General features: G+C 39.5%; 1 protein-coding gene across 1 annotated transcript in view; it reads left to right on the top strand.

Moving 5' to 3' along the window:
• The window catches only part of OSBPL10 (oxysterol binding protein like 10), a 75,868-nt gene that overhangs the window by 27,926 nt on the left and 20,338 nt on the right, over nucleotides 1–27,604 (top strand). Inside the window, exons 2-6 of the mRNA XM_081343508.1 lie at nucleotides 1,581–1,756; nucleotides 2,318–2,397; nucleotides 8,812–8,994; nucleotides 14,726–14,936; nucleotides 20,341–20,477. Of these exons, the coding sequence (XP_081199634.1) occupies nucleotides 1,581–1,756; nucleotides 2,318–2,397; nucleotides 8,812–8,994; nucleotides 14,726–14,936; nucleotides 20,341–20,477 (787 nt within the window). The remainder of the gene's footprint in view (nucleotides 1–1,580; nucleotides 1,757–2,317; nucleotides 2,398–8,811; nucleotides 8,995–14,725; nucleotides 14,937–20,340; nucleotides 20,478–27,604) is intronic.

A 27,604-nucleotide genomic window follows, 5' to 3' on the forward strand; every position in this document is an offset into this window, starting at 1 on the left:
GCAGATGAATACTTCCTGGACAGGGAAGTATTTTGATACTTATTATCTGAGTGAAAATTATGATGTGATTTTTGTACAGTATGAATGTATATGTGGGTATGTTACCATTTGTTGATCTCTGAAACTCTCAGCAACATAAGAGGAAAACATTGGGACTTGATTAGTGTTACAAAGGCATCAAACTGAGAATAAATCAAAATATTTAATTTCTGGTGTATCTTTTTGAGTAGCAGTAAGTGGTGTAATGCTTATACTTGTTGAAGAAAAATGCATTTATATAATCCTAATTTGTGGTTTAGAAAAGTTAAGTGTTTTATTATAAGCAGTGGCAGTTTTTCAATTTGATATTTAATTTTTTATTTTTTTAACAATGGATACAATTATTATTTCCAGTTTAGCTGTGCCAAGATCTGCTCTTACAGCTTGTATTTGTTGAATAAGGCATAAGGTAAAAGGCTGATTTTTCATAATAAAGCAATGTTGTTAAGGTCACATTTCAATATATCTCATGTTTGATTCATTGAATTTATTAACAGGAAAATGTGTAAAAATAAGAAGAAAGTCACCAAAAAAAGCAGAACCAAAATCTTTTTCCATTTGAAAATGTGTTTAATATTTTGGTTTTGAAATAATATAAACAGAAGTGAAAATTTAAAAAGAGCACATACTAAAACTAGTTATACCTTTTCTTCATAAAAATCAAGGCATGTTAATTATAATCAGCTAATTTCACTGGAAATTAACTGCAACAGCTGCAAGCTATTCAGTTGTTTGAATTGGAATTCTGAGAGATCAAAATGTTTGAAGCAATAGATAAACTCATTTGTGATAATGGAATTTTCATTACATTTGTGTGGCAGATTTCATCAGTACAAAAATGACTGACTTGGCTGAAGATGCCAGTTAACTATTTTAGTTCCTGAAAACTTGCCTCCATCAAAAAGTATTGTAAACTCAGTGTAATACAGGTAGTCCCCAAGTTATAACACACAATTGAACCCAAAATTTATGTTGCTAAGTGAAACATTTAAGTGATTTGCCCCATTTTACAACTTTTCTCGCTACAGTTGTTAGGTGCATTGGAAACTCAAAGGTGTACCATACAGGTAGCCCTCAACTTACAAAACTGATAGTTTTTCACTCTTATGACCATTGTAGCATCCCTATGGTCACGTGGTCAAAATTCAAATGCTTGGCAACTGGTTCATATTTATGATGGTTGCAGTTTAGAGTTTTTGTTTATTTTCTGTCTTGTGCCCCTTTAATCTCAAGGGATGGAGACTACCCTCTATCAATTGTACAGTACTTTAATCTTAAGACAGTACCTTGTATTTTAGATATTAAATCATTCCAGTGAGTAATCTCAAGATCATTTCCCCCTTTCTACATATTTCAAGAATATTTTATTTTTCAGTCTTAAATTTCTTACTGAACAATGACAAATTTTAATTTGTCAACAGTATGTATAGAATAGCTTCCCTTCTTACATGTATTAGTTTTAGATTTTTATTCTTCTGAGTTTAAAAATAAATTCTCCATAGAAAAGTAATTTATGTATCTTTATTTTCTTTAATTAACAGGTATTTTATACTGGACTTTGAGACTGGAATTCTGCAGTACTTTGTAAATGAGCAGAGTAAAAACCAGAAGCCTCGAGGAATCTTATCTTTAGCTGGGGCTATAGTTTCTCTCAGTGATGAAGCGCCAAACATGTTGGTGGTATATTCTGCTAATGGAGAAATGTATAAACTGAGAGGTATAGTATTCTTTAGGGTGTAGTTCCCTTAATACAATATGATTTTCAAATTATGTTAATTGTGGTAAACACTTTAGCTAATTTGTATAAAATTAAAATAAGGATCTGCATTTTGCCTATTAATGTTCATATGCAAATTAGTACATTGACATGAGATTTATATTTGTATTGTAAGAAAATCTATTTAGAATTAAATCTTTCAAGACTGAAAAAGGTATTGAAAGTCTGTTGATTTAATTAAGTGCAAATTAGTCAACTATGAGAATATTTTATAGAATTCCCTGAATTGTACGTTTCATATTGTGGGGCATGTTTGTTTACAGAAAGATAAACTTCTTGATTTATCAATATGTATTTAAATTGTAAGTAAGTATTGTGATATATTGGGATTAATTTATGTACCTTAGATTTAAAAGAAAGATAGACAAATCAATTTTCACTCCTCAGAATATCTTAATTTTAGCTTGGGCATTTAAGAACAGAAAGTTTTCAAAGCAACAAATTGTTTTTAATATGCTTTTAAACTATGTTACAGATTATTTCGTGTGTGCTTATTTCTAGCTGGTGATACAAAGGAGAGACAGTACTGGGTGACTCAACTTCTATCTTGTGCCAAGTACCACACAGAAAATAATGTGAAGGTAAAAATTACTGGATGAGAAATAACTTAGTTCCATGATGTTAGGGGAATTGAAGTAATAATAAAACCCAATTAAATAGTTAAGTTTGCAGAGCTTCAATATTATGAGCCAGCAGTGTGCTGCAGCTGCCAAAAAAGCCAACACAGTGCTAGGCTGCATTAACCAAGATCATGTGAAGTGTGAATACCATTTTACAATGCCTTGGTAATAGTACACTTGGAATACTGTATCCAGTTTTGGTCACCACAATGTAAAAAAGACATTGAGACTAGAAAGAGTACAGAGAAAAGCAACAAAAATGATTAAGGGACTGGAGGCTAAAACGTATTGGGTATGTCTAGTTTAATGAAGAGAAAGATGAGGGGGGACATGATAGCAGTGTTGCAATATCTCAGGGGTTGCCACAAAGAAGAGGGAGTCAAGCTATTCTCCAAAGCACCTGAAGGCAGGACAAGAAGCAATGGATGGAAACTAACCAAAGAAAGAAGCAATGTAGGACTAAGGAGAAATTTCCTGACAGTTAGAATAATTAATCAGTGAAACAACCTGCCTCCAAAAGCTGTGAATGCTCCAACACTTGAATTTTTTAAGAAGAGAATGGACAGCCATTTATCTGAAATGGTATAGGGTCCCTTCCAACGTCCCTTCCAATTATTATTATTATATAACTTTCATTCATTAAACATGAAACTCAGTCAACTGAACACTCAAATTTATTGGCACTTATGGTTGGCACGGGTTGCTGCCAGCATCCTAGGTGTCAACCAGGTATCTCCTTAAAATGTAAGATGTTCCGAGTAGTGCAGTTTTTTGTATCTTTCCTGGAGTTATTGCAGGAAGCTGCAATTTCTTGATGTATTTTGCAAAGTTTTTGGACATAGTTCCCAGTGCCCCGATGACAATGGGTATCACTGTTACACGTTTCATCCATAATTGCGCAGTTTCAATGGCCAGGTTGCGGTATTTTGTAATTTTTTCCAGTTCTTTTTCTTCGACTCTGGCATCTCCTGGTACAGCGATATCAATCAGCTGTACGCTTCGGTTCTCTACAACTGCGATATCTGGCATGTTGTGTTCCAAATGGCGATGTGTCTGTATTCAGAAGTCCCACAAGATCTTAACCCTCTCATTCTCGACAACTTTTTCCACCCTATGTTCCCACGACTTTTCGGACACAGGCAAGTCGTATTTTTTACACAATGCCCAGTGGATTAGTTTAGCAACTCAGTCATGTCTAGCTTTGTAATCAGTTTGCGTGATTTTGCTGCACTCACATATTAAATGTGAATGGTATAGGGTTCCTTCCAACGTCCGTTCCTATCATTATTATTATTATTATTATTATTATTATTATTATTATTATTATTATTATTATTATTATTTATTATTATCATTATTATTTAGAACATTAAATAATGATTTTTATGGATTAATTTCATCTTAAGACAAAGATATTTGATATCCTCTAGATCACAAAAATACTGATAGATGAAATAAGATATTCCAATTTTTATATAAAAATTCTTGTTAATTATTAATATTAATTTTACACTTCCTCTTCAGTTTTTTATATTAACTGATTTCCTATTGAGATTCCAGTGAAATTTTGTCAAGTCTATGAAGTAGTTTAAGAGTTTCAGAGCCTGCCAATATGTCAGATTCACATTGAGAAATCAACCAATATTTTAAGTGGAATGGATCTGAGGACTTTTTGGCAGCCTAAATTATATTTGCAATTATTCAGAACTTTTAAAAATTCTCCATATCTGAATTTTTGTTTTCTTTTTCTGTCCAGGTATTCCCAAACCCCTCATCCCCCTTTCCTTGCCTTTTTAAAATTAGAATTATCCAAAATAGTGAATTTCTTTTGAGAACTGGGATCAAGCTTCCCAGAATTTTCTCTATTGGTCTTTGAAGCAAGTAAAGTAACTGAATGTTGGCTAAAATTAGAACCAAGTATTTCAAAGCAGTCAAATAATTGTATCCTGTTGTTCTTTGCTAATAAGGATTGGGGTATAATGATCATCCAGAGCCCTCCAAGGTGTAGTGGTGGCCCATTTTTGTGCCTCATGGCGTGGCATCCTGTTTTTGTGCCCTGTGGCCACAGTGTTAGTGCAAGTGAGAGGGTGTGCACGCACATGCGCACACATTGGCCAACCTGTCCTGCAGCCCGGTGGCCAGGAGGCCACGGCCCACTACTGGGCTGCGGCCCACAGGTTGGGGACCCTTGTTTCTGTTAGTGATCAGACTAACTCCCTTCTTTGGGATGTTTTGGAAAGTATCAAGCAGAATTTTTTCAAAGACCCTTCATTTTTATAATGTGATCTTTAATTTGTTTTTACTCATATGTTTGATTGTTTTTTATTTTTATTGCAAAGTTTATTCTGGGAATGATTTAAAATTTAAAAAAAATATTTGATGTAAGCTGCGAGGAGCCTTTTTTATTGTGGGAGTATAGAAATTTGTTTAATAAATAAATGTACATACTACTTGGCTTGATTATATATATGCTCGCCTATGAGAATGCCTATAGTTATAGAATTCTTATGTAGTACAAGGACCATAGCTTTTTGGTCTAAGATTGTCTTAGTATTTTTACAGTTCAACATCCTATTGTCTTTCTAGAAAGAATTACCTTATTTCTTAACAGTTAATTGGTTCCACAGATGAAAATAACTGGGACAGATTTTTTTTCTTTATTAAGAGGAAAACCCTAATCCTTGCTTTAAGCTCTATCTTGTAAGTTACTCTTATAAATTTCAGCTAGCAGGTAATACAATTGAAAAGATAGTGAAGGGAGTGTTAGATGCACTCCTTAGCTAGAACTCCTTTGAGCTGGTGGCCATTGATCTTTTGTGATGTAATTTAAATCTTTTTCTGGCTCTGGTTTTAGTATTTTTCTTTTTCTCAAGCTTTCTGAACGTGATATTTACTGTAGTCCTTTCTCTCCCTCTTTTTCCCCAGTTCATATTAGTCAAGGCATTTCATTTTACCAATGCTTTTTTAACAGCTTCAATTGTTGAGTAGCATTAAAATGGTATCGTTTTATTTCTGTTTGTCATAAGGGATTATTATAATGCTATTTCATTGGATTCTTGTCTGTTTTCTCCATTAGCCTCTTGTGCCTGTTTAGTTTTATGTATTTACTTAAACAGTTTATGTGGCCGCCCACCATGCAGCAGTTAACTCTGGGCACTAAGATTAAGTACAAAAAATAGTTATTATTTTTAATTCTTTGTTAGATGTTAATAATCAATATTCAGTGCACCAGATGACCAAATAAAACCTTTTATTTTTACAGTCAGATTAATAGCAACAGGGCTCACTTAACCCTTTAGCTCGAATACTTGAGAAGTAAAGTCAGACCTTTTAAGTCTTTGCAGAAGACCAACAGGATTGCAGCCTTGCAAATCTCAGAGGAGATACTGTTCTGCATGACAGAGAAGGCATGTCTCATGGATTCTGCAAAATGACACGGTTGAATAGAGGAGGTCCAGAGTGCACCCATCTTATCAAACCTAGTGGGATGAACAGAAAAGATTGGAGACAAACGGTTCCTATAGGTAACCTGCTTTGTACTGTGTGTAGGGCTTTATAGGTGACAATCCAGTACCTTGAATAGCACCCGGTGGAGCTCGTATGCGTGTATCTTGACATTACTCAAACTTTTTGTGGATGATTGATATCAGCCCTTTGATCTAGCCAAGGTTGGAAAATGCTTCACAGGTTTTACTGGAATGTTAGTGTATTGATATAAATTATAGAAACCACATTTTGAATGCCAAACAACATTTTTCCTTCCTTCCCTTTTTGGAGTTAATGTAGAACTTCAATTTCCATGTCATACTTTCTTGTTTCCCTGGGGTGAACTCATATTTTATTAATTTATTTATTACTCCAAGGTAATTTCTGTGGTTCTCAACAGAAACACATAGTCTTTCACAGACATTCTTTCCTTGAACTCTTGCACATTTGTCTTCTCCAAAATACTTGTCTTTACCTAATGTTGATAAAAGATATTTGAAATAAGAGGTTGTCCAGTGTTTCACATCAAATTAAGATATGGAATGGAAAATCTAATAAGAGTTTGAGCATTGAGGGCCAGTGAACTAAAACTGAATCCTGTGGTGCATTGTGGGAAGAAGTATGCAAACATGTACCCAACGGAGCTGGTAAACAGGCAGCCAAACTACTACTCAGCAATAGCATTATAGTCTCCTGGCTAATGTAACAATGCCATACGCTAATAATAAATAATAGCTTATAAAGCAATTAGGTAGAATTGCTTCTAAATGTCTTGTGAGACAGCCTTTTTTAGACGTTTGTGTTTTTAAATGTGACAAGTCAGTATTGTTGTAGTGGAGGAAGCTCCTGGTATTCTGCTAAAGTAGACAATATTTTAGAGGGCTGTAGCTTATCTTGCAGTTTTCTGGAGTTCTCAGGAAGTTATATGATTTGACAATCTCACTAGCCAGTGGTGTTTTGTTTTGTTTTGTTTTAAATGTTGGAAGGTTTCCAACTTTCATCCCTGTTTTTAAGTTTTTAATATAATTTCTATTTAACATTTTTAAAAAAAGAAATATGAAAAAATAATACAAACTAATATAAAGTAATAGAAATAAATAAAAAGTAAGTTAGAAGAGCTGAAAGTGCAAGAAAGAGGAAAGAAAAAGAAAGAAACAAAAGAAAAGATACAAAGAAGTAGCTTCAGTTCAATTATAAACTTATTTCTTACTCTGTGTTTGTAACTTTTTTCATTCTATAATCAATCCTATCTCATCATCAAAACCATAAATCATAAGTTCCTATTTTGCTGTCCCTAAAAGTTTCCAGTCAATACTTTGTTTGATCAGAGAAATCAATTTGGCCTTTTCAGCAAGTTCCATCATTTTCACCAACCATTCTTCCTTTGTGAATAGTGCCAAATCTTTCCATCTTTGTGCATACAATAAACTTACTGCAGTTATCATGCACAAAAACAAAGTTACATGATTTTTTCCAACTGTTTGTCCATCAATTCCAAAAGAAGAGCCTGTGATCTAAATTGTATATTAATCTTTAAAAACCTCTGAATCAGTATATGTGTTTAAATCCAGAATTTTCTAGCTTTTTTACGTATCCATCAAACATGATGAAATGTTCCCTTCTTGTTGATATTTCCAATTTAAATTTGAGATGCCTTTATAGACTCAGGACAATTTGTAATATTTATCAACAGTACATCTTTTTATAAAATTCTCTTTAAGATTATAATAGCATAAATTTCAATTCTTTCCACCACGTTTTCCCATCATTCCATCTGTATATTGTAATCAAATTTTGTATTCCTCTTTATCATACATTCTTTCACATGCCAATAAAAGTTTATAAGTTTTAACAACTATGTGTTCATCATTTGTATACAATTCTGTTTTAAACTCAGTCTAACAATGTTCAAAATCATAAATTCTTTTGTCTATTTTAAATCTTTCTAATAATTGCAAATAAGAGAAACATTGCCCACTGTATTATTTATTTATTTTTCTATCACATTTATGTAGCTGCCCATTATACAAAAGTTACTCTGGGTGATGTACAACAATCAACAAAACAATAAATATATAAAAATAATTATAAACATATGAAAATTATTACAAATTAAAAATGCTATAAAAATGAAAATATGCAAACCATGCAGAGTAAAAAGATCAACCGCTGTGGAGCTATCTGGATCTCTGGTAATGGTAGTAAAGCCAGGTAGTAAAGCCAGATTTCAAAGCCAGAATGATAATGGGTACGAAGCTAATCTGACTTCAGGGGGAGAATGTTCTATAAGGTGGGTATGATAGTAGAGAAGACCTGCCTTCTGAGTTCCACTGAATGTAGGTTCCTGGCAGATGATCCTTGCAACATGCCTTCTGTTCTAGATCTAATGGGACAAACTGATGTAATCAGGGAGAGGTAGTCCATGAGATAACCTGGTTGCACATCATGAATAGGTGTGAGATCATTAATTATCATGAGCTTGTTTGGATATTAATACCATGAGAAGTGTCCTTAAAGTTGTTGTTATCTTCCAAAATGTGCTTGCTAGGCATATGGGAAAGAACTTTTCTCTCTATGGCCATCAATCCATGAAAGACCTGAACTTCCATTCTTTTCATGAAGAGGTCATGAAAAAGATCGAGACTCCTCTTTAACAAGATTTTTGGCACTTAATTGACAGTAATTTTAGATGACATTTTATTTTATTGTATTAGATGTTTTGTTTTTTGACTATCTTGAATCCCATACCAATAAAAATATTACTTTAAGAAAAAGAATATTAAATAACAACAATGCTTTAATTTTTTTCACAAGTACAAATGTTTCTTTGTTATTTAGGAGAAGTCCTCATTTTTCACATCATTTAATTTAACTTTCTGATTTTTCTAGAGCACTCTGACCTCACGAGCAAAAAGCTTGACTTTGTTGCCCCTTGGAACAGCTAACTCCACATCTCTCAGTTCTCAAAAAATCGTAAATCAGAGTGGGCCTCCAGTTGTCACCATAACACATCACAAATCTCCTGTGGTAGCCCGAAAACAATATCCCCGCCAGCTTCATGGAGTCAGAGAAGTAAGAATTGTGTGAAATTATTCTATGAGTGAAAATGTGATATAATCTCTGGAGTAAATGGTTAGATATTTATTTAGACTTATTTTCTTTGTACTGTAGAACACTATAAAAATTAACACTAACAATTTGTCTAAATGATTGAAGTTCTTAAAAGCTAACTACTAGTTTTTACTAAGTTGTATTGGTAGAGTATTTATGTAAAGCAAATATTTTGAAGTGTTTGGGCTGGTAAGCTTTGTTGGAGTTTCAAGAGAATCTTTGGGATACTCTCACAAAATCTCTGCCTTGATAAGAGTAGGCAATCCTAAAATCAGAAAACAGGATGTATCTTTTTCTTTTAATATTAGAGATTTGTAGTCATAAAGTTCAGTATTTGCTGAGGGAAGAAATTAGAATGACGTGGGTTTAATTTAATATTTTGCCTTTGAGGCAGAATTACATGTGTTCATGGATTTGTCAAATACTTTTCTGTTTAAAATGTCCTTATTTTTTCAAACTTCAAAAGAAAAAAACCCCAACCAAACTGCAATTATTGTTTTCCAATGCAAAGTAATGAGAATGTATATAGTAAGGTTTTTTAAAAAGGGAAAGCCTCAACAGTGAAAGCTTTTGCTAATGGAACTGTGGCTTGAATGCTTCATAAAGAGGCAAAACATTGAGGTTATTGATGGTAAATTGTTAAATATAATGGGAAAAAAGGTATAGAAAGTTTTGAAAGGCTTTGATTCATCATGGTGTATTACATAACAGTTGAATTTCAGACCTAGCACATAATGTATGTGGGCAATTCGGAAATAAACCTCTATTTGGTTAACAATGACAGACACTCGCAGATACAGAACTTGTATTATACACATTAGAAAACTACAACATTACATTACGTTTTGACCTAATCGTCATTCAAATTGAGGCACTTGTCATGAGGTCTTACAAGGTTTGAAATTCCTTCTGCAAAAAAATCTCCCACCTGGGAATGAAGCGACCTTGTAAGAGCATCATGAACCCATTTGGTGTGTTTCGTGCTCCTCAGAAAGGGGTTTGGTACCCAACGAGCACAGAAAATCACTCCATAGACCTTTTTTCAATATCCTGCATGAGTTCATTGCTGACTACAGATGAGCAGCCACCTCTTACCTCATCATTCATGTCAGTTCGTCCATCTTTCAACATGTGACACCATTGATGTACGACACCTTCACTCATCACATTTGGTCCGTAAACAGTACACAGTTTGCGATGAATCGCAGCTGTCGAAATGTAAAAAATCAAGCTAGGGCAGGGTGGCTGTTGGAGCCGCCCCATGCGCCCTCCACCCACTTACCTCAGGACCACGGCTGCTAGGTCTTCCTCATCTCGACACCTGCCTCACCTTGCAGTGGCGGCACCAATAGCCCTGTGAAGCAGGAGCCCGCATGGCCACTGGAGGCCTACTTCTGCGGCCACTTGCTGTTGCTTGGACAGGTTGTCCCCAGCCTCCGTTTCATTGACAGAGGCCTTCAGGAAAGGCCTTTGCAGCCCAGAACGGAGGTCCAGGTTGATGTGCGCATCACTCCCCAGACTCCATTTGGCCTCTGCTGGCAGCCTTCATTTGGCCTCTGCTGGCAAAACAGTGGCTGGGGGCATGATGTGTGCATCAATCTGGAGCTCTGTCCTCAGCTGCACAGGCCTTTCCTAAAGGCTTCTGCTGGTGAAAGGGAGGTGGGGGGTGACATGTGCAAGTGGTGGCAAGCCGCCGCAGAAGAAGAGGGCCAGTGGCATCTGGATGGGGCTGTTGTGCCGCTGCTGTGATTTTATATATATCTCACTTCCAGATTTTCAATGTTCTCAAAGTGTTTATGAGTTTATCACTGTATTTGTATAAAATCTTTGTAATAGTCCTTGTAGAATTTTCTCACTTCATTTCATGCTAAATCATTATGAATCTTTATTTTATTTTTAGTCATTGTACTATGAACATGTTTAACTTTATCTACATATTTCATAGCACTTTTTATTTCCATCAAAATTGCCCCTTTCTCTTCTTCTTTTAAGTGTTCTGTTCTGTTCTCTTTCAGTACATTCTTTGCAACCATCTTTTACTTATATTCACATTATATGCTGTTGTTAGTTGCGAAGTTGTGTCTGACCCATCACGACTCCATGCACAACGTTCCTCCAGGCCTTCCTGTCTTCTACCATCTTCTGGAGTCCATTTAAACTCATGCCTACTGCTTCAGTGACTCCATCCAGCCACCTCATTCTCTGTTGTCCCCTTCTTCTATTGCCCTCAATCTTTCCCAGCATTAGGCTCTTCTCCAGTGAGTCCTTCCTTCTCATTAGGTGGCCAAAGTATTTGAGTTTCAACTTCAGGATCTGGCCCTCTAAAGAGCTGTCAGGGTTGATCTCCTCTACAACTGACCAGTTTGATCGCCTTGCAGTCTAAGGGACTCACAGGAGTCTTCTCCAGCACCATAGTTCAAAAGCCTCAATTCTTTGGCGCTCAGCCTTTCTTATGGTCCAACTTTCACTGCCATACATTACAACTGGGAAAACCATGGCCTTGACTATACGCACTTTTGTTGGCAGGGTGATGTCTCTGCTTTTTAGTATGCTGTCTAGATTTGCCATAGCTTTCCTCCCCAGGGGCAAGCGTCTTTTAATTTTTTGGCTGCAGTCCCCATCTGCGGTGATTTTGGAGCCCAGGAAAATAAAATCTGTCACTACTTCCATTTCTTCCCCATATATTTGCTAGGAATTGACAGGGCCAGATGCCATGATCTTGGTTTTCTTAATGTTGAGTTTTAAACCCACTTTTGCACTCTTTCTCTTCACCCGCATCAAGAGGCTCTTTAGTTCCTCTTCACTTTCTGCCATTAGAGTGGTATCATCTGCATATCTTAGGTAGTTGATATTTCTCCCGGCAATCTTAATTCCGACTTTTGATTCATCTAGCCCTGCCTTTCTCATGATGTGCTCTGCATATAAGTTAAATAGGCAGGGTGACAGTATACAGCCTTGCCGGACTCCTTTCCCAATTTTGAACCAATCAGTGGTTCTGTGTCCAGTTCTCACTGTTGCCTCTTGACCCGCATATAGGTTTCTCAAGAGACAAATAAGATGGTCTGGTACTCCCATCTCTTTAAGAACTTGCCACAATTTGTTATGATCCACACAATCAAAGGCTTTAGCATAGTCAATGAAGCAGAAGTAGATGTTTTTCTGGAACTCCCTAGCTTTCTCCATGATCCAGCATATGTTGGCAATTTGATCTCTAGTTCCTCTGCCTCTTCGAAATCCTGCCTGTACTTCTGGTAGTTCCTGATCTACATACTGCTGGAGTCTAGCTTGTAGGATTGTAAGCATAACTTTACTAGCATGTGAAATGAGAGCAATGGTGTGATAGTTTGAACATTCTTTGGCATTGTGTTTTTTGGAATTGTAATGTAAACTGACCTTTTCCAATCCTGTGGCCACTGTTGAGTTTTCCAAATTTGCTGGCAAATTGAGTGTAGCACTTTTACTGCATCGTCTTTCAAGAATTTGAATAGCTCAGCTGGAATACTGTCACTTCCACTAGCTTTGTGGTTGCTCATATTTCCTAAAGCCCATCTCACTTCACATTCTAGGATGTCTGGCTCGGGGTCAGTGACCACCCAACTGTGGTTATCTGGGACCTTAAGCTTGTTCTTGTATAGTTCTTCTGTGTAGTTTTGCCACCTCTTCTTAATCTCTTCTGCCTCTGTTAGGTCCCTGCAATTTGGTCCTTTATCATGCCCATCTTTGCATTAAACGTTCCCTTCATCTCTCCAATTTTCTTGAAGAAATCTCTAGTCCTCCCTATTCTATTGTTTTCTTCTATTTCTTTGCATTGTTCATTTAAGAAGGCATTCTTATCTCTTCTAGCTATTCTCTGGAATTCTGCATTCAATTGGGTGTATCTTTCTCTCTTGCCTTTCACTACCCTTCTTTCCTCAGCTATTTGCAAAGCTTCCTCAGACAGCCATTTTGCTTTCTTGCATTTCTTTTTCTTTGGGATGGTTTTAGTTGCTACCTCTTGTACAATCTTGGGAACATCCATCCATAATTCTTCAGGCACTGTGTCTATCAGATCTAATTCTGTAAATCTTTTTGCCATCTCTACTGTGTATGCATCAGGGATATTATTTAGTTCATACCTGAGTGGCCTAGTGCTTTTCCCTACTTTCTTCAATTTAAGCCTAAATTTTGCAACGAGAAGCTCATGATCTGAGCCACAGTCAGCTCCTGGTCTTGTTTTTACTGACTGTATAGAGCTTCTCCATCTTTGGCTGCAGAGCACATAGTCAATCTGATTTCTCTGTTGGCCATCTGGTGATGTCCATGTGTAGAGCTGTCTCTTGGGTTGTTGGAAAAGAATGTTTGCTATGACCATCATATTCTCTTGACAAAATTCTATCAGCCTATGCCCTGCTTCATTTTGTACTCCAAGGCCAAACTTGCCTGTTATTCTGGTTATCTTTTGGCTTCCTACTTTAGCATTCCAATCCCCCATGATGATAAGGACATCATTTTTTGGTGTTTATTGTATAAAGTGCTATAGGGCTTCATAGAACCGGTCAATTTCATCCTCTTCAGCACCAGTGGTCGGGGCATAGACTTGGACTACTGTGATATTGAATGGTTTGCCTTGGATTCAAACTGAGATCATTCTGTCATTTTGGGGATTTTATCCCAGTATTGCTTTTCCTACTCTTTTATTGACTATGAAGGCTACTCCGTTTCTTCTGAGGGATTCTTGCCCGCAGTAGTATACCTGATGGTCATCTGAATTAAATTCACCCATTCCTGTCCATTTTAGTTAACTGATTCCTAAGATGTCGATGATCAGTCTTGTCATCTCTTGTTTGACCATGTCCAGCTTGCTTTGATTCATGGATCTTACATTCCAGGTTCCTATGGAGAAAAAATCTTTACACCATCGGACTTTCCTTTCACCACCAGATGCATCCACAGCTGAGCGTCCTTTCGGCTTTGGCCCCGTCACTTCATTCTTTCTGGCGCTATTAGTACTAGCCCTCTACTCTTCCTCAGCAGCATATTGGACGCCTTTCGACCTGAGGGGCTCATCTTCCAGCGTCATATCGTTTTGCCTTTTGGTACTGTCCATGGGGTTTTCATGGCAAAGATACTGGAGTGGGTTGCCATTTCCTTCTCCAGTGGATCACGTTTTGTCTGAACTCTCTGCTATGACCTTCCCATCTTGGGTGGCCCTGCACGGCATAGCTCATAGCCTCATTGAATTACGCAAGCCCCTTCGCTGCTACAAGGCAGTAATCCATGAAGGGGTCAGATTATATAATTTTCTGTTATTCTCGTTTCTTCAGCATTTTCATATATGCATTTTCTTCATTAAGTCTTTTACTTCATCATTTCACCAAGGATCCTTTTTCATACTGTACTTGCCATTAGCATAGGTTTGCTGACTTCTATGGCATTCTGTAACATAATTCTCTTTACTCTATTCCAAGAGATTGCCACATTCTTTTTTCTTTGCACTCATTTTCTCTTTACCACTTGAGAAATCAACCTGTCTTCTAATACTTTTTACATAAAGGACTGATATTTCCTGCTTTTGCTCTATTTTATTTTACTTCTTACCATTTAAAAGGGTAAGGATTATATTGCATCTCAGAAAATGGGATGCCGTGGAATTCACTTTTTCTGAAATTAGATTTTGTATTTCTGTAAATTTAAGTAAAATATATACTTGCAGATTATGGCCCAAGTGGAAGGACAGCAGAAGAACTTAGCGCAAGGCATTGAATCTCTTCCAGGCTCTGGTCCTCTTTCTGCCTTTGATCAAGACTTGCTGCTTTTAAAAGCTACCTCTGCTGCTGCGCTGAGTTGCCTGGGAGAATGCCTGCAATTGCTTCAACAGAATATAAGCCAAGTGAGCGCATCGCGGAACAGGGCATTACCTTCAGGTGTGTAAAGTTGGCTAGTTTCTTTCTCTCATTTTTTTTGTCCCTTACTGGTGAACCAAGGAGACGCATGCTTGGGGATAAGGTCTTCTTACCCCATTAACCACCTCCAGCAATGATTGGCCCTACAGAGTCCAAAGACAACTGGCAAAACCAAGTTTTAATGCCCTTCTGGAAGATCAGACAGGTGGGAGCAGTTCTCAGCTCTGCTGGTAAAATGTTCCACAGGGTCAGGATCACAATGGAAAATACTCTTCTCCTTGAACCTGCCAGCTGGAATTCCTTAGCTGACAGGCTCCATAGCAGGCCACTGTTGCACGTAGGGTGGGCCACTTCCATTGTAAGTAAGATGGTTCCTCAAATACTCTGGACCCATACATGTAGAGCTTTAAAGGTAATAATTAACACTTTTTATTGGACTTGGAAGCAAACTGGTAAACGATGCAGCTTGTGTAACAACAGTGTTATATGTGCTGCCCTAGAGGCCCCAAGTATTGTGCATGCCACTGCATTCTGTACCAGCTGCAGCTTCTGAATATTCTTCAAGGATAACCCCATTACGGTACATTGTAGTAATCCAACTGAGAGATGATTAGGGTATGAGTGACTGTGCTCAGGGCCTCATGATCCAGTTAAGGGTGCAACTAGCTAAACATAAAATTGTGCAAAGGCACTCCTAGCCACGACTGCCACCTGCTCTATGAGCAGGAATTATGAGTCCAAGAGAACTCCAGGTTGCGCACTGGGGCTCTCTGGGATAGTACAACCCTATCCAGAAACAAAGGTGATAAACCATTGGAACCTGAGGTAGCCTGCACCCGCAGTCAGGATTCAGCTGAAGCTTGTTGTCCTCCATCAAGACCCCAGGCATTAAGAAAGGACAGCCATGGCATCTTTTGGATCACCAGGATGTCATCAGCATATACTGATAATATTTCATCCCATGGTGTCGGATGATCTCACCCAGCAATTTCATATAGATGTTAAAAAGGAGTGGAGAGAATACCAAGCTCTATAGCACTGCACAAAGCTGTGGCCATGGGCTAGACCTCTTGCTCTCTATCAATGCTGATTGGAACTGACCTTGGAGAAAGTAGCCCAACCAGTGCAATACTGCATCACTAGCTAGCCCAAAAGGATACATTGGTTGATGGTATCAAAAACCACCAAGAGGTCAAGAAGAGCAAGAATGGATGCCTGATCCTTATCCCACTCTCATCAGAGATCATCCACAAGCACAATCAATGCCATTTCTGTCCCATAACCAGGCCTGAAACCCAGGTGAAGGGTGTCCACATTATCTATTTCATCTAGGGGCCCCTGGAGTTGCAGTGCAATAATATTTTCCACCACCTTCCCTAAAAAAGGAGAGGTGATTAACTGGATGGAAAATTGTACAGGCAGGTTAGGCCTAATGATGGTTTCTTGGGGGTGGGGGGAAAATCAAGGCATCCATGAGCCAGGAACACCCTTCCTGCAATGATGTTTTAATCACTGCTTGGACCCACCTGCAAGTTGCTCCCTGAAGGCTTTTACCAGCCAGGAGGGCAAGGATCTATTAAGGAGAGCTGCAAGGAACCTGTCTAGTTCCTCAGGTCCAACAGGGCCAAACTGTTCCTGGATAACTGGGCAAGTCTGTTTCCTGGATATCTCTAACAAACTTGCTCCATGCATGATCTCTAACTGAAGAGACTCAAGCAATTTTATCTGTCAGATGTTTGACAAATTCCTCTGCACAGCCCTGTGAGTACTTTTCTGAGCTTTCCTTTCCAAGGAGGAACCAGGGCCATCAGGTGGCACTCTGTGGATTCAACAGGGCTGGAGAAATAGTGATGTTTCGCTGCTCTTATCATCATAATGCAGACATGTCAAACACAAGGCCCGGGGGCCGGATTCGGCCCGCAAAGTGGTTTCATGTGACCCGCGAAGCCATCCTGGAAACAGTGAGGGAACGGCCCCCACTGCCTTGGCCCTGGCCCAGAGACCCTCCTTCTGCCAGAGACCCTCAGATCTGTCCCACTCCTGCCCAGGCCCCCATAGGTACCCTTGATGTGAACGATGTAGAGCTGGCCATGCCCACCCAGTAGGCCATACGCACTCTAGCCACACCCGCCCAGTAGGCCACGCCCACCCGGCCCCCTGAGGGCAACCACAATGCTGATGCGGCCCTCAATGAAATTGAGTTTGACACCCCTGTCATAATGTATAGTGGCTTGACTTATGTTCACTTGGATTTGTTCTGAGTTTTCTTCCAGCAGCACTCTAGCAATGTTTTGGGACTTTTCAGCACCCTCAGCTCCTCTGCAAACCATGGGGAGTTTTGGGAGCAATGGGCCACAAGGGTGCAATCATGTCAGAATAACAGAATGACACAGTTGGAAGCGACCGTGGAGGTCTTCTAGTCCAATACCTTGCTCAGGCGGGAAACCTTATACCATTTGAGACAAATGATTCTCCAATCTTTTCTTAAAAGCCTCTAGGGCTCTGCTGCTTTCTGATTCAAAGTTGTGGCCAAAACCTCCCAGGGCTGCCATGGGACATTCCCCCACTCCTGGAACCCAAGAAGATCCACAAGGCCCAATCTATCTGCTATCTTAGATTCAAATTATACTCATTCTTTTTTTAATCAAAGAAATGCACTACTGCAAAGTAGCATTCTTTTTTTATTTTTATTAAAGAGTTTTACAAAAACAAAATTTTACAATATATACCCAAATCCCCCCCATCCCAAACCCGCCCACTTCCCCCCCCCACTTCCCATAGCTAAATACAGGATTATAGTTATAATAGTCATATTCTAAATAAAAATTATGCATAATATACAATTAACCAAATTCATAATGTGCTTTAACTCCCCTTTAACATAACTACATACAAAGTATCAATAACAATATCCCACTAAAATCTACTCATAAGCTAAATGGAACTTTTTAGTCCCATATTTGTTCTGAATATGATCTATCCATCTCCTCCAAACTGAAGTATATCTTTCCTGTGAATGATCTTTCAAGTAAGCAGAAATCTTAGACATTTCTGCAAGATTCGAAACTTTAAACACCCATTCTTCTATAGTAGGCAAACTATCCTTCTTCCAATATTGTCCCACCAGTAACCGTGCTGCTGTTATCATATTCAACATCAAATTAGTTTCTTTAACACCACAATCTACAACAATACCCAATAAAAACAATTGCGGAGAAAACTCTTAAAAATCCGCAAACAATTGCGGAGAAAACTCTTAAAAATCTTTTGAATGTTCCACCAAATTTTAACCCAAAAAGCTTTTATATTTCTACAAGTCCACCACATATGAAAATAGGTGGCTTCTAAACTACCACATCTCCAACATTTAGACTGTAAATTAGGATACATGTTAGACAACTTCTTGGGATCCAGATGCCATCTATAAAACATTTTATAAAAATTTTCTCTTAAGTTTTGAGCCTGGGTAAATTTAACATTTCTGACCCAAATTATCTCCTAAGTGTCCAACGAAATTGGTTCCTGAATATGTTGTGCCCACTTTATCATACAATCTTTAACTAATTCCGTTTCCGAATCCAATTCAATTAAAGCATTATATATCTTTATATGTGCACAATTTAAATCTCTAATTTGTTTTACTAAATTTTGAATTTTTTTTAGCATTCTTCAAATATTTTTGAATTTCAACTGTGCCAATTCAAGACAACATTTGTATTTGAGATGCACGATAAAAAAAATCCAACGTTTCCCATGTGAATCTGAAATCCTACTATTAAAATTAAATTCTGTGTTTCTTACTTAGTTGATCACCCTGGTATGCTGGCTTGGCTCAGCATATGAAATTTTGATTCTATAAGTATGAAAAATCAGATGTCAAACCTGCCTCATATTTGGCAGCTGTATCATTTTAAGTGAAAATTTTGTTTTCAAGCTTTGTTGGAATTTTTTTCCTGCCTATGTATGCTTTTTCTATATGGACTTGGAGGCTTTTTTCCACTGTTGACCTGGGACTCTGGAACTAACTGCATTGACTCTGTAGATCGCCTATAGTAAAGCCACAGAGATCTAGAGGTGGTATTTGCTTTGGTTTCTAGCCATTGGAATGTTTTAAGGCACACAGCACTAAGCAAGCAAAAAAAACACAGCTTCTGGAATTCTTTCCTTGTTTCATCACAAACAGTGCATATGAACAAGTGGCATTTGCAGAATTCTGGACAATCAGATAGTCTTCTCCTTGCAGTAGAAACTGCTTCAACTTTATGTTTAACCTTAAAGACAGTTTGTTCATCCATGCCTATATTGTTCTATTTGAAGCAGATTCTTGGCTGTGGTTGCTGCTATGAACGCCAAGTGACTGAAGAAATCCAAGGTGCCAGCAAGAGTTTTATAAAAGGAATGTTAAGATAATTTTTAAAGTAAATAAATATATTCAGATTCAGTTTTAGATGGTTAATAGCACACTGGAATAAAAAAAAAATCAGAACATTGTGCTAGCCTGGGTAAAAATACTAAAGTGCTAAATGCCACATATAGTCAGAAATAGACTTTCCTGTATTAATTTCAGAAGAACCAATTGTATGAAATAATTTTTGTTGGAAGATTGTCATTTACAGCAGATACTCAAAGAAGTAGATAAATATAGAGACATCTTGGTAATTGCTGTGACAATAGAAAAGTAAGATGGGTAAGAAATTGTAGGAGAAATTTTTGTCTAGGTTCTTGTCCCATTTCCTCTGGGTTCCTGTTTTGATTTCATCAAAGCCTACCTTTGCTATTTAATGCCCAAAAGCCCTCCTGGAGGCTGTATCCGTGAAAGATTTCCAAGAAAGAGGACCCAAGAGCCAATGTGATTATCGTAAGCTTTATTAAAGGTAAATACTTACAGGAGTAAACATGCAGTGTCCTTGTGACAGATGGCAGGCTATGTATGCTGTGTTCTACCATGGCACGTCCATGGCAAGAGGCTGGCTTGTAACACTTTTATAGCCATGAGCAAAACAAGGTGTGTGAAAAAAAATAACTTACCACTGAAGTGCTCTTCCCATGGACTCCTCAGTTTCTCTGTACTTGGCACAACCACAGTGTGTATTCCCAGATATATTGTGTATCATGCTGTGTATCGTTTTCTAAACTAAAAGTTCTTGGCAGTGATTAAACATGACATTAGTTTGGTTCAAACTAATATACATGCATAGGTTCTTATAAAAGCTAGCAGCAGGAACTTTTAAAACTACATCTTTGTTATGTCTCTTAAAACTTTCTGGCCAGATTTGCTGTTCCACAGAGATGTATCCAGATGGAAATATGCTGAAAGAGATATTTCTTATCTAGGCTCTTTCTATGTCGTGTCCCCTGCCCTCACATGGAATAGAGGGAATGCACAGTGCAGGAAAGATATTGCAGATTCTTCTTCTTCTTTTAGAAAATATCCTAGTATGGCATGGATCAAAGTCAAATTCTACAGAGATACTGAAAATCAGTGCCTTTGCTTCTTTAACAGCAGCGAGTGCCAATCTATCGTGGTCAGTCATACCATCTGTGATACAAGATGAAAATATGGTAAGTCTTGTATGAAGATAATTAGAACAGCATTTATACACCATATTTGAAGGCTTTGCACGTGGTAATGAGTGCATGTTTTGGGGTGGGATACTGTCATATGGCAATTTGGTTTAGGTTCTTGTATCTAGGCATGGTAGTTTATATAGTTTATTTATTTATCAACAAATTAAGAATGCATTGCTGGGGAGGATTGGTCTAATCATATCAATGTCCAGTTTACATCTTGAAAGATTCCAAAATAACATTTTGATACATTTATTTAATTACATAATTGTTGCTATAATATAATCTTTGTTATTTTCTTCTCAAGCCTATGTTTTAGGTAGATAGGAGACTATTTTCTACGAAGTCGGAGCATTAGCTGATGCCATCTCAATATTTTTATACGCTGATTGATAGGAACACTAAAAAATGTTTGATGTAAGCTTTCCCCAAGCCTGCCTGCAATTGCCATAGATTAATTCCATATCACGTAAAGTAATATATTCTACAACTGGTCTAAAATTGTAATGATCTGCCAGTTTCTGATTTTAGAAATTTTATTAGCAAGAAATTTTTTATTAGCAGGAAACTTTTTTTAAGATTGCAAGTTACCTGTTAACACTTGTGTTTGGTAGATTACTTCAGAGAACTTCTTAAAAGTTGTTATTATAGGTCGGTCTTATGCTATATAATAGCCATAGTATGTGTTCTAGCATATCCTCTTTAGTATTATTTATTTATTTATTTATTTGATTTATATACCACCCTTCTCCTGAAGGACTCAGGGCGGTGTACAGGGCAATAAAAATGAGAATACATTAGTTAAAATAATATTAAAACCCAAACCCATCAGGCCAGGCTGGCTTGTTCGAATAGATAAGTTTTTAGATCACGCCGGAAGGAGCGAAGGTCGGGGGCCATCCGGAGTTCAGCCGGTAAGCGGTTGCAAAGGATTGGTGCACCCACCGAGAATGCTCTCCCCCTGGGGGTCACCAGCCGACATTCTCTGACCGGTGGTACCCTGAGGAGGCCCTCTCTGTGGGAACGTACAGGACGGAGGGAGGTTGATGCCGGCAGTAGGTGCTCCCGTAGGTAATCCGTAGGTATTAGTAGTGAAATAAATGGAATACCAATACAGAGAAATCCAACTATATCTTCTTATATCCCATTTTATTTTCCTACTGCCTATTTACTGTTTACTCTTTGGATTTGAATGTAATAATTGGCCTTGGAATGCAAATAGGCCATGGACCAGTAGTGGGCCATGGCCCGCAGATTGGGGACCCCTGTTTTAATGGACTAATTAAATTCTCAGATCTGAGCTTGTAAATTTGTGGCTAGCACTTTTTAAGGAAGTACAGCTCTGTAGAGAAAAGCACTTCAGAAAGAGATTCCTTGTTTAAACAATCTCTCTGCTCTTCAAGGGGCAAAAGGGGGGGGAGGGAAGTGGGTCAGGTACAGGACATTGTAGGAGAGAACTTTATCGGAATGAGATGACAGCATTCAGGGATCTTCACAGCACATCTCTCTCTCAGTCACATCTTCACTTACCTACCATTTTGCTTAAAAATCAAATTATTGGAATGGAATGTGATTGCTAAATGAGGAAAGATTGTAGTGCATGTAGTGTAAGAAACAGAATTTTAACAGGCAGCTCTCTAATTCTCAAATATCTCTCTGTAGTTCAGTAACATTTGGAAGACCATCATGGTTTATGTTCTGTGCTCTAGATCAACAGCCCCCAACCTTTTGGGTGCCAGAGACTGGTTCAGTGGAGGGCGGTTTTTCCGTGGACCAGCAGGGTATTTGTAATTTCACATGCTGCCTGGATCCTGCACGTGCCCAGATAGGGTTTTACTCACTTGCATGGCCTAGTTCCTGGCTGTCTGTGGAGTGCTCCTGGTCCACAGGCCGTTGGTTGGAGCCCCTGCTTAAATAAATGTAACCAGTAGAATGGTAATATGAGATGAGGGACTAAAGGAGTCCTCCCCCCTCTGCCCCCCCCGGATTTCAACTTAAGAATGCTTAAAATTTTATTATTTGAATATTTAAATCTTAGTGATTGACCCTTGGATTTGCGGATATCAGTAATTGTAGGATGTTTTGACAATCCTTTTAATATATACACTACATCAGGGGTAGGCAACCTCGGCTCTTCAACTCCCAGAATTCCTGAGTCATAAAAAAGCCGAGGTTGCCTACCGCTGCACTACACAGAAGCAGGTGACAATAGAGAAATATCAAGCTAAGGTGCTCTTTTCTGCTGAATTGTTTTGAATTATGAATTTAGTTTGAAATTTTGTAGCGTATTTGAAGTGGCTCCTGGGAAAAAGTCCAGTTATGTCTGCTGTATAAATTGTTGTGCTGTTCGTGGAGATGACACTTGAAGGTGGGAGATATTGTTCAGCCTTTCTCTTTGAGAAAGAGATTATGAATGGTATTTGCATCTAGGAGCACTTAAGTTGTAGGCATTTGACTGATAGAATAATTTCTCTTATAATGCAGTATTTTGACTGATTGTCATCATGTTAACAGTCTTCATTTTCATCTCTTATTTTCTTACTTAGATCAGCCAGTGTATAGCATATTTTTTATGCATTTTTGCTTTATATTGACAGATTAGTAACTGCTCCTGCAGTGGCCTCTTATACAGCTGGCCTGTTCTAAACCTGGTGACTATTCTCCAGGCATTCCCATCATCCTGACTCCTTTTAAGAATTCTTTATGTACAGTACTTGTACTTGCCTGATCAAGTTACACAGAGCAACAATGGATCAGATAACAAACAACTTGCTGGATTTAGTTGAAAGTTTTATTTAAAAGTTTGATGAGGGGATAATGCTTGTGCTGATATTTTGGACTATTAGATACCCAAAAGTACTTCGATTTGAACCAAAGAGATATCCTTACAGCCAGAAAACTGAGTCGATTTCACACACTCTTTGAAACTCAAGTCTACATTTTCTCACAATGTTAGTAGTATGACTGAACAGGAAAGTGACAAATTCTTTTTGCCTACAAACACTTAAGGGAGATTGGACAATGGATTTATTACAACTAGCTGGAAATCACTTCTCTCTGGACTTTGGTGGGAAGATAAACTCATAGTGGAGACTAAATTTATTATACTTAATTAGACAACAATAGATAAGAGACTGCTTTAAGAAGCAAATGTGGATATTTGATCCAGGATGAATTACTTTTAATTTTTTGGGATGATTTGGGATAGATAAGATGTCATGGTAAATTTTCTATGAGTTATATATTAATCGGTATTCAAATGGGGGGAATAGCACTAGCAATAACACTTATATACTGTTTCACAAGTGCTTTTACAGCCCTCTTTAAGCGGTTTACAGGGTCAGCATATTGCCCACCTCCAACAATCTGGGTCCTCATTTTACTGATCTCGGAAGGAGGGAAGGCTGAGTCAACCTTGAGCCAGTGAGGCTCGAACTGCTGGCATCTGGCAGTCAGCAGTAGCAGCCTGTAGTGCTGCATTCTAACCACTGCGCCACCACAACTCTTCCACGACTCATATACACAGATAATATGTTTGTATATTTATTTTATTGTATTTATTTTATTGTATTTGTATACCGCCCTATTCCCGTAGGACTCAGGGCGGTTTACAGGGCAGTTAAAACCATGAATACAAAAAATTAAAAACAAATAAAACAAATTAAATTCAAGCCCCAAGAGTAAATCTAAAACCCAGTTAAATTAACAACCCCACAGTCTGGACCAAACAGATCGAAGAGCCAAGTTTTCAGGTCCCGGCGAAATGAGTGAAGGTCGGGGGCAGTTCTGTGGGTAGTTGGTTCCATAGGGCAGGCACACCCACAGAGAACGCCCTTCCCCTGGGAATAACCCGCCGGCATTCATTAACCGGCGGTACCCTGAGAAGGCCCTCCCTGTGGGGGCGCACAGGACGATGGGAAGATGATGCCGGCAGCAGGTGTTCCCTTAGATAGTCCGGACCCAAGCCATTTAGGACTTTATAGGTCATTACCAGTACCTTGAATCTCACCCGGAGGGCAACCGGAAGCCAATGCAGCTCACGGAGAAGAGGTGTTACACGGGAGTATCGGGAAGCTCCCATCAAAACTTGCGCGGCTGAATTCTGCACCAGTTGAAGCCTTCGGGTGGTCCTCAAGGGCAGCCCCATGTAGAGGGCATTGCAGTAGTCTAACCGGGAGGTCACAAGCGCATGAGTGACTGTACGTAGAGCTTCTCGGTCCAGATAGCGACGCAACTGGCGCACCAGGCGAATCTGGGCAAAAGCCCCCCTGGTCACGGCTCCTATATGATCTTCCAAACTGAGCCGTGAATCCAGGAGGACTCCCAAGTTGCAAGCCCTATCAATGGGGGGTAATACCTCATCCCCTATTGTTAATGATGGAGAAGGCTGGTCAGCCCGAGATGCCAGTATGAACAGCCACTCAGTCTTGTCAGGATTGAGACGAAGCCTGTTTCTCCCCATCCAAACCCGGACCGCCTCCAGGCAACAGGACATCACAGTGAGGGCATCACTGGGTTGGGTCGGGGTGGAAAGAAAAAGTTGGGTATCATCAGCGTACTGGTGATACCCCACCCCGAAACCACGAATGAGCTCACCCAGCAGCTTCATGTAGATGTTGAACAGGAGGGGAGAGAGGACCGACCCCTGAGGGACTCCACAGATGAGAGATCTCGGGGTGGACCTCTGTCCTCCCGTCAACACCAACTGTGAGCGGCCCAGGAGGTAGGAGGAGAACCACTGTAAAACGGTGCCTCCCACTCCCAGCCCCCTGAGACGCCGCAGTAGGATACCATGGTCGATGGTATCAAAAGCTGCTGAGAGGTGTAATAGGACTAGGATAGAGGAACAACCCCTGTCCCAAGCCCGCCAGAGATCATTCACCAGTGCGACCAATGCCGTCTCTGTGCTATGCCCAGGTCTGAAACCCGATTGGTACGGGTCGAGATAATCAGTTTCCTCCAGGAACAGAGGAAGCTGATGCACTACCACACTCTCAACAACCTTTGCCAAAAAGCGAAGGTTGGAGACAGGACGATAGTTATTCAAAATCGCCGAGTCCAGGGTGGGCTTCTTGAGGAGTGGCCTCACCACTGGCTCTTTCAAGGCAGAAGGGAAAATACCCTTGCTCAAAGAAGCAGTTATTACTGCCTGGAACCAGCCTCGTGTCTTCTCCCGGGCTGCATAAACCAGCCAGGAGGGGCACGGGTCCAATAAACAGGTGGTAGAGCTCAGCCTCCTCATGATCCTGTCCACCTCATCGGGGGTCATAGGATCAAACTCAGTCCAGATAACACTTTCAAGACCACTCGAATCCTCCCTGTCAGATTCTGTCCAGTCAGAGTCCAAGCCGGCCCGAATCTGAGCAATTTTATCTGCAAGATGACGACTGAACTCCTCGGCCTGTCCCTGCAAGGGATTTTCCCTCTCCTCCCGATGAAGGAGGGAGCGAGTAACCCGAAACAGGGTGGCTGGGCGATTATCTGCGGACGCGATGAGGGTAGTGAAGTAATTAGACTTCGCCGTCCTCATTGCAGCGAGATAAGACCTTGTAAAGGCTCTTAGTCGCAATCGGTCAGGCTCAGATCGGCTGGATCTCCAACAGCACTCTAGACCCCGTCTCCGATGTTTCATCTCCCTGAGCTCCGAAGAAAACCATGGAGCCCATCGGGATCTGCGTCGGGTTAGGGGTCGCAAGGGGACAACACGGTCGAGTGCCTCAGTGGTAGGCCTTTCCCAGGCATCCACTAAGGCGTCGGCCAAGCTGTCAGTGAGGGAGATAGGAACAGACCCAAGCGCCATCTGGAACCGATCAGGGTCCATTAGGTGCCTGGGGCGGAACCACCTGGTCGGTTCCGCAGCCCAGCAGCGGGGGGTGACATAGCGGAAGACCAGCCGCAGGAGATAATGATTGGACCATGACAGGGAGACAATAGTTGGTAAGCCCCCTCCCAGATCATCCAACCATTGTCTAGATAAGAAAACCAGGTCGAGAGTGTGACCCCTCCCATGAGTCGGACCCTGAATTACTTGAGTCAGGTCCATGGCCGTCATGGAGGCCATGAACTCCCGAGCTAACTCTGACGATACTCTCAGGGAAGGCAGGTTGAAGTCACCCAGAACAATGAGTCTGGGGAACTCCACCGTCAACCCTGAGAGGGTGTCAAGCAGCTCGGGCAGGGCTGTTGCCACACAGCTGGGCGCCAGGTATGTTAGCAACAGGCCCAATTGAGCCTGAGGGCCACATCTCAAGAGGAGGGACTCACTCCCGCCTATCTGTACAACGGTGGTGTTGGTTTTTTAAAATGCACCTTTTTCATGTCATATTTTGTGTGGAAGGTTGTTTCTGTTGGGCTTTTGGGGATTTTTTGTATTTTACTTTTGAATAAAATAAAACATTTGAAAAAAAGAACTCTTTATGGCAGACATGTTAAACTTGTGACATCACATGAGATCGCGAGATGTATCGGGACTATTTTGCCATTACTGGCAATGGGGTGGGCGTGGCTTCCGGATGACGCGTCTGGCCCAGGGGCCAGCAGTTTGACACCCCTGCTTTATGGGATCTACTTCTGCGCTTCCAATTGCTTAGCCTCCATGTTCTGTGCCATTCCTGCATAGTATAGGACCAGGCCATCTGAGAGGAACTACTTCTCTCCAGTTATTTCAGTCCTCCCCATTAGATGATATCTAAGTTTCAAGAAAATCTGGTTATTGATATGGCTATTGAAAGAGAAACCCTTACTTTACAAGAATATACCTAACCAAAAGTGGAATGGGAAGTCTGAAAAGAAAACTTGAAATTGTCAATTGAAGTAAGATAATAAAGTGGGCATCTTAAGAATAAAAACCTAGGTGTACAGAATGGACCATCATAATCAATTGATTCTAAAATAACACTGTTAAATATTTGCTTAACTATAACAGGATTGTAACAATCAGCATTTATGGTTATTAGTAAGCATCAATTTTATATGCATGCACCTATTACAGATGAAGAAATCTACAGTATGATGAATTGTAAATGGTTTTCATACACCATTAAGAAAGGATATATTACCTTAGCCCTAGAAATTGTGAAAGATTAGCCTACAGGCTAAATTTTGGAAGTGAAGGAACAAAT

This window comes from Vipera berus (assembly GCF_964194415.1).
Source record: "Vipera berus genome assembly, chromosome: Z".
Lineage (NCBI taxonomy): Eukaryota > Metazoa > Chordata > Lepidosauria > Squamata > Viperidae > Vipera > Vipera berus.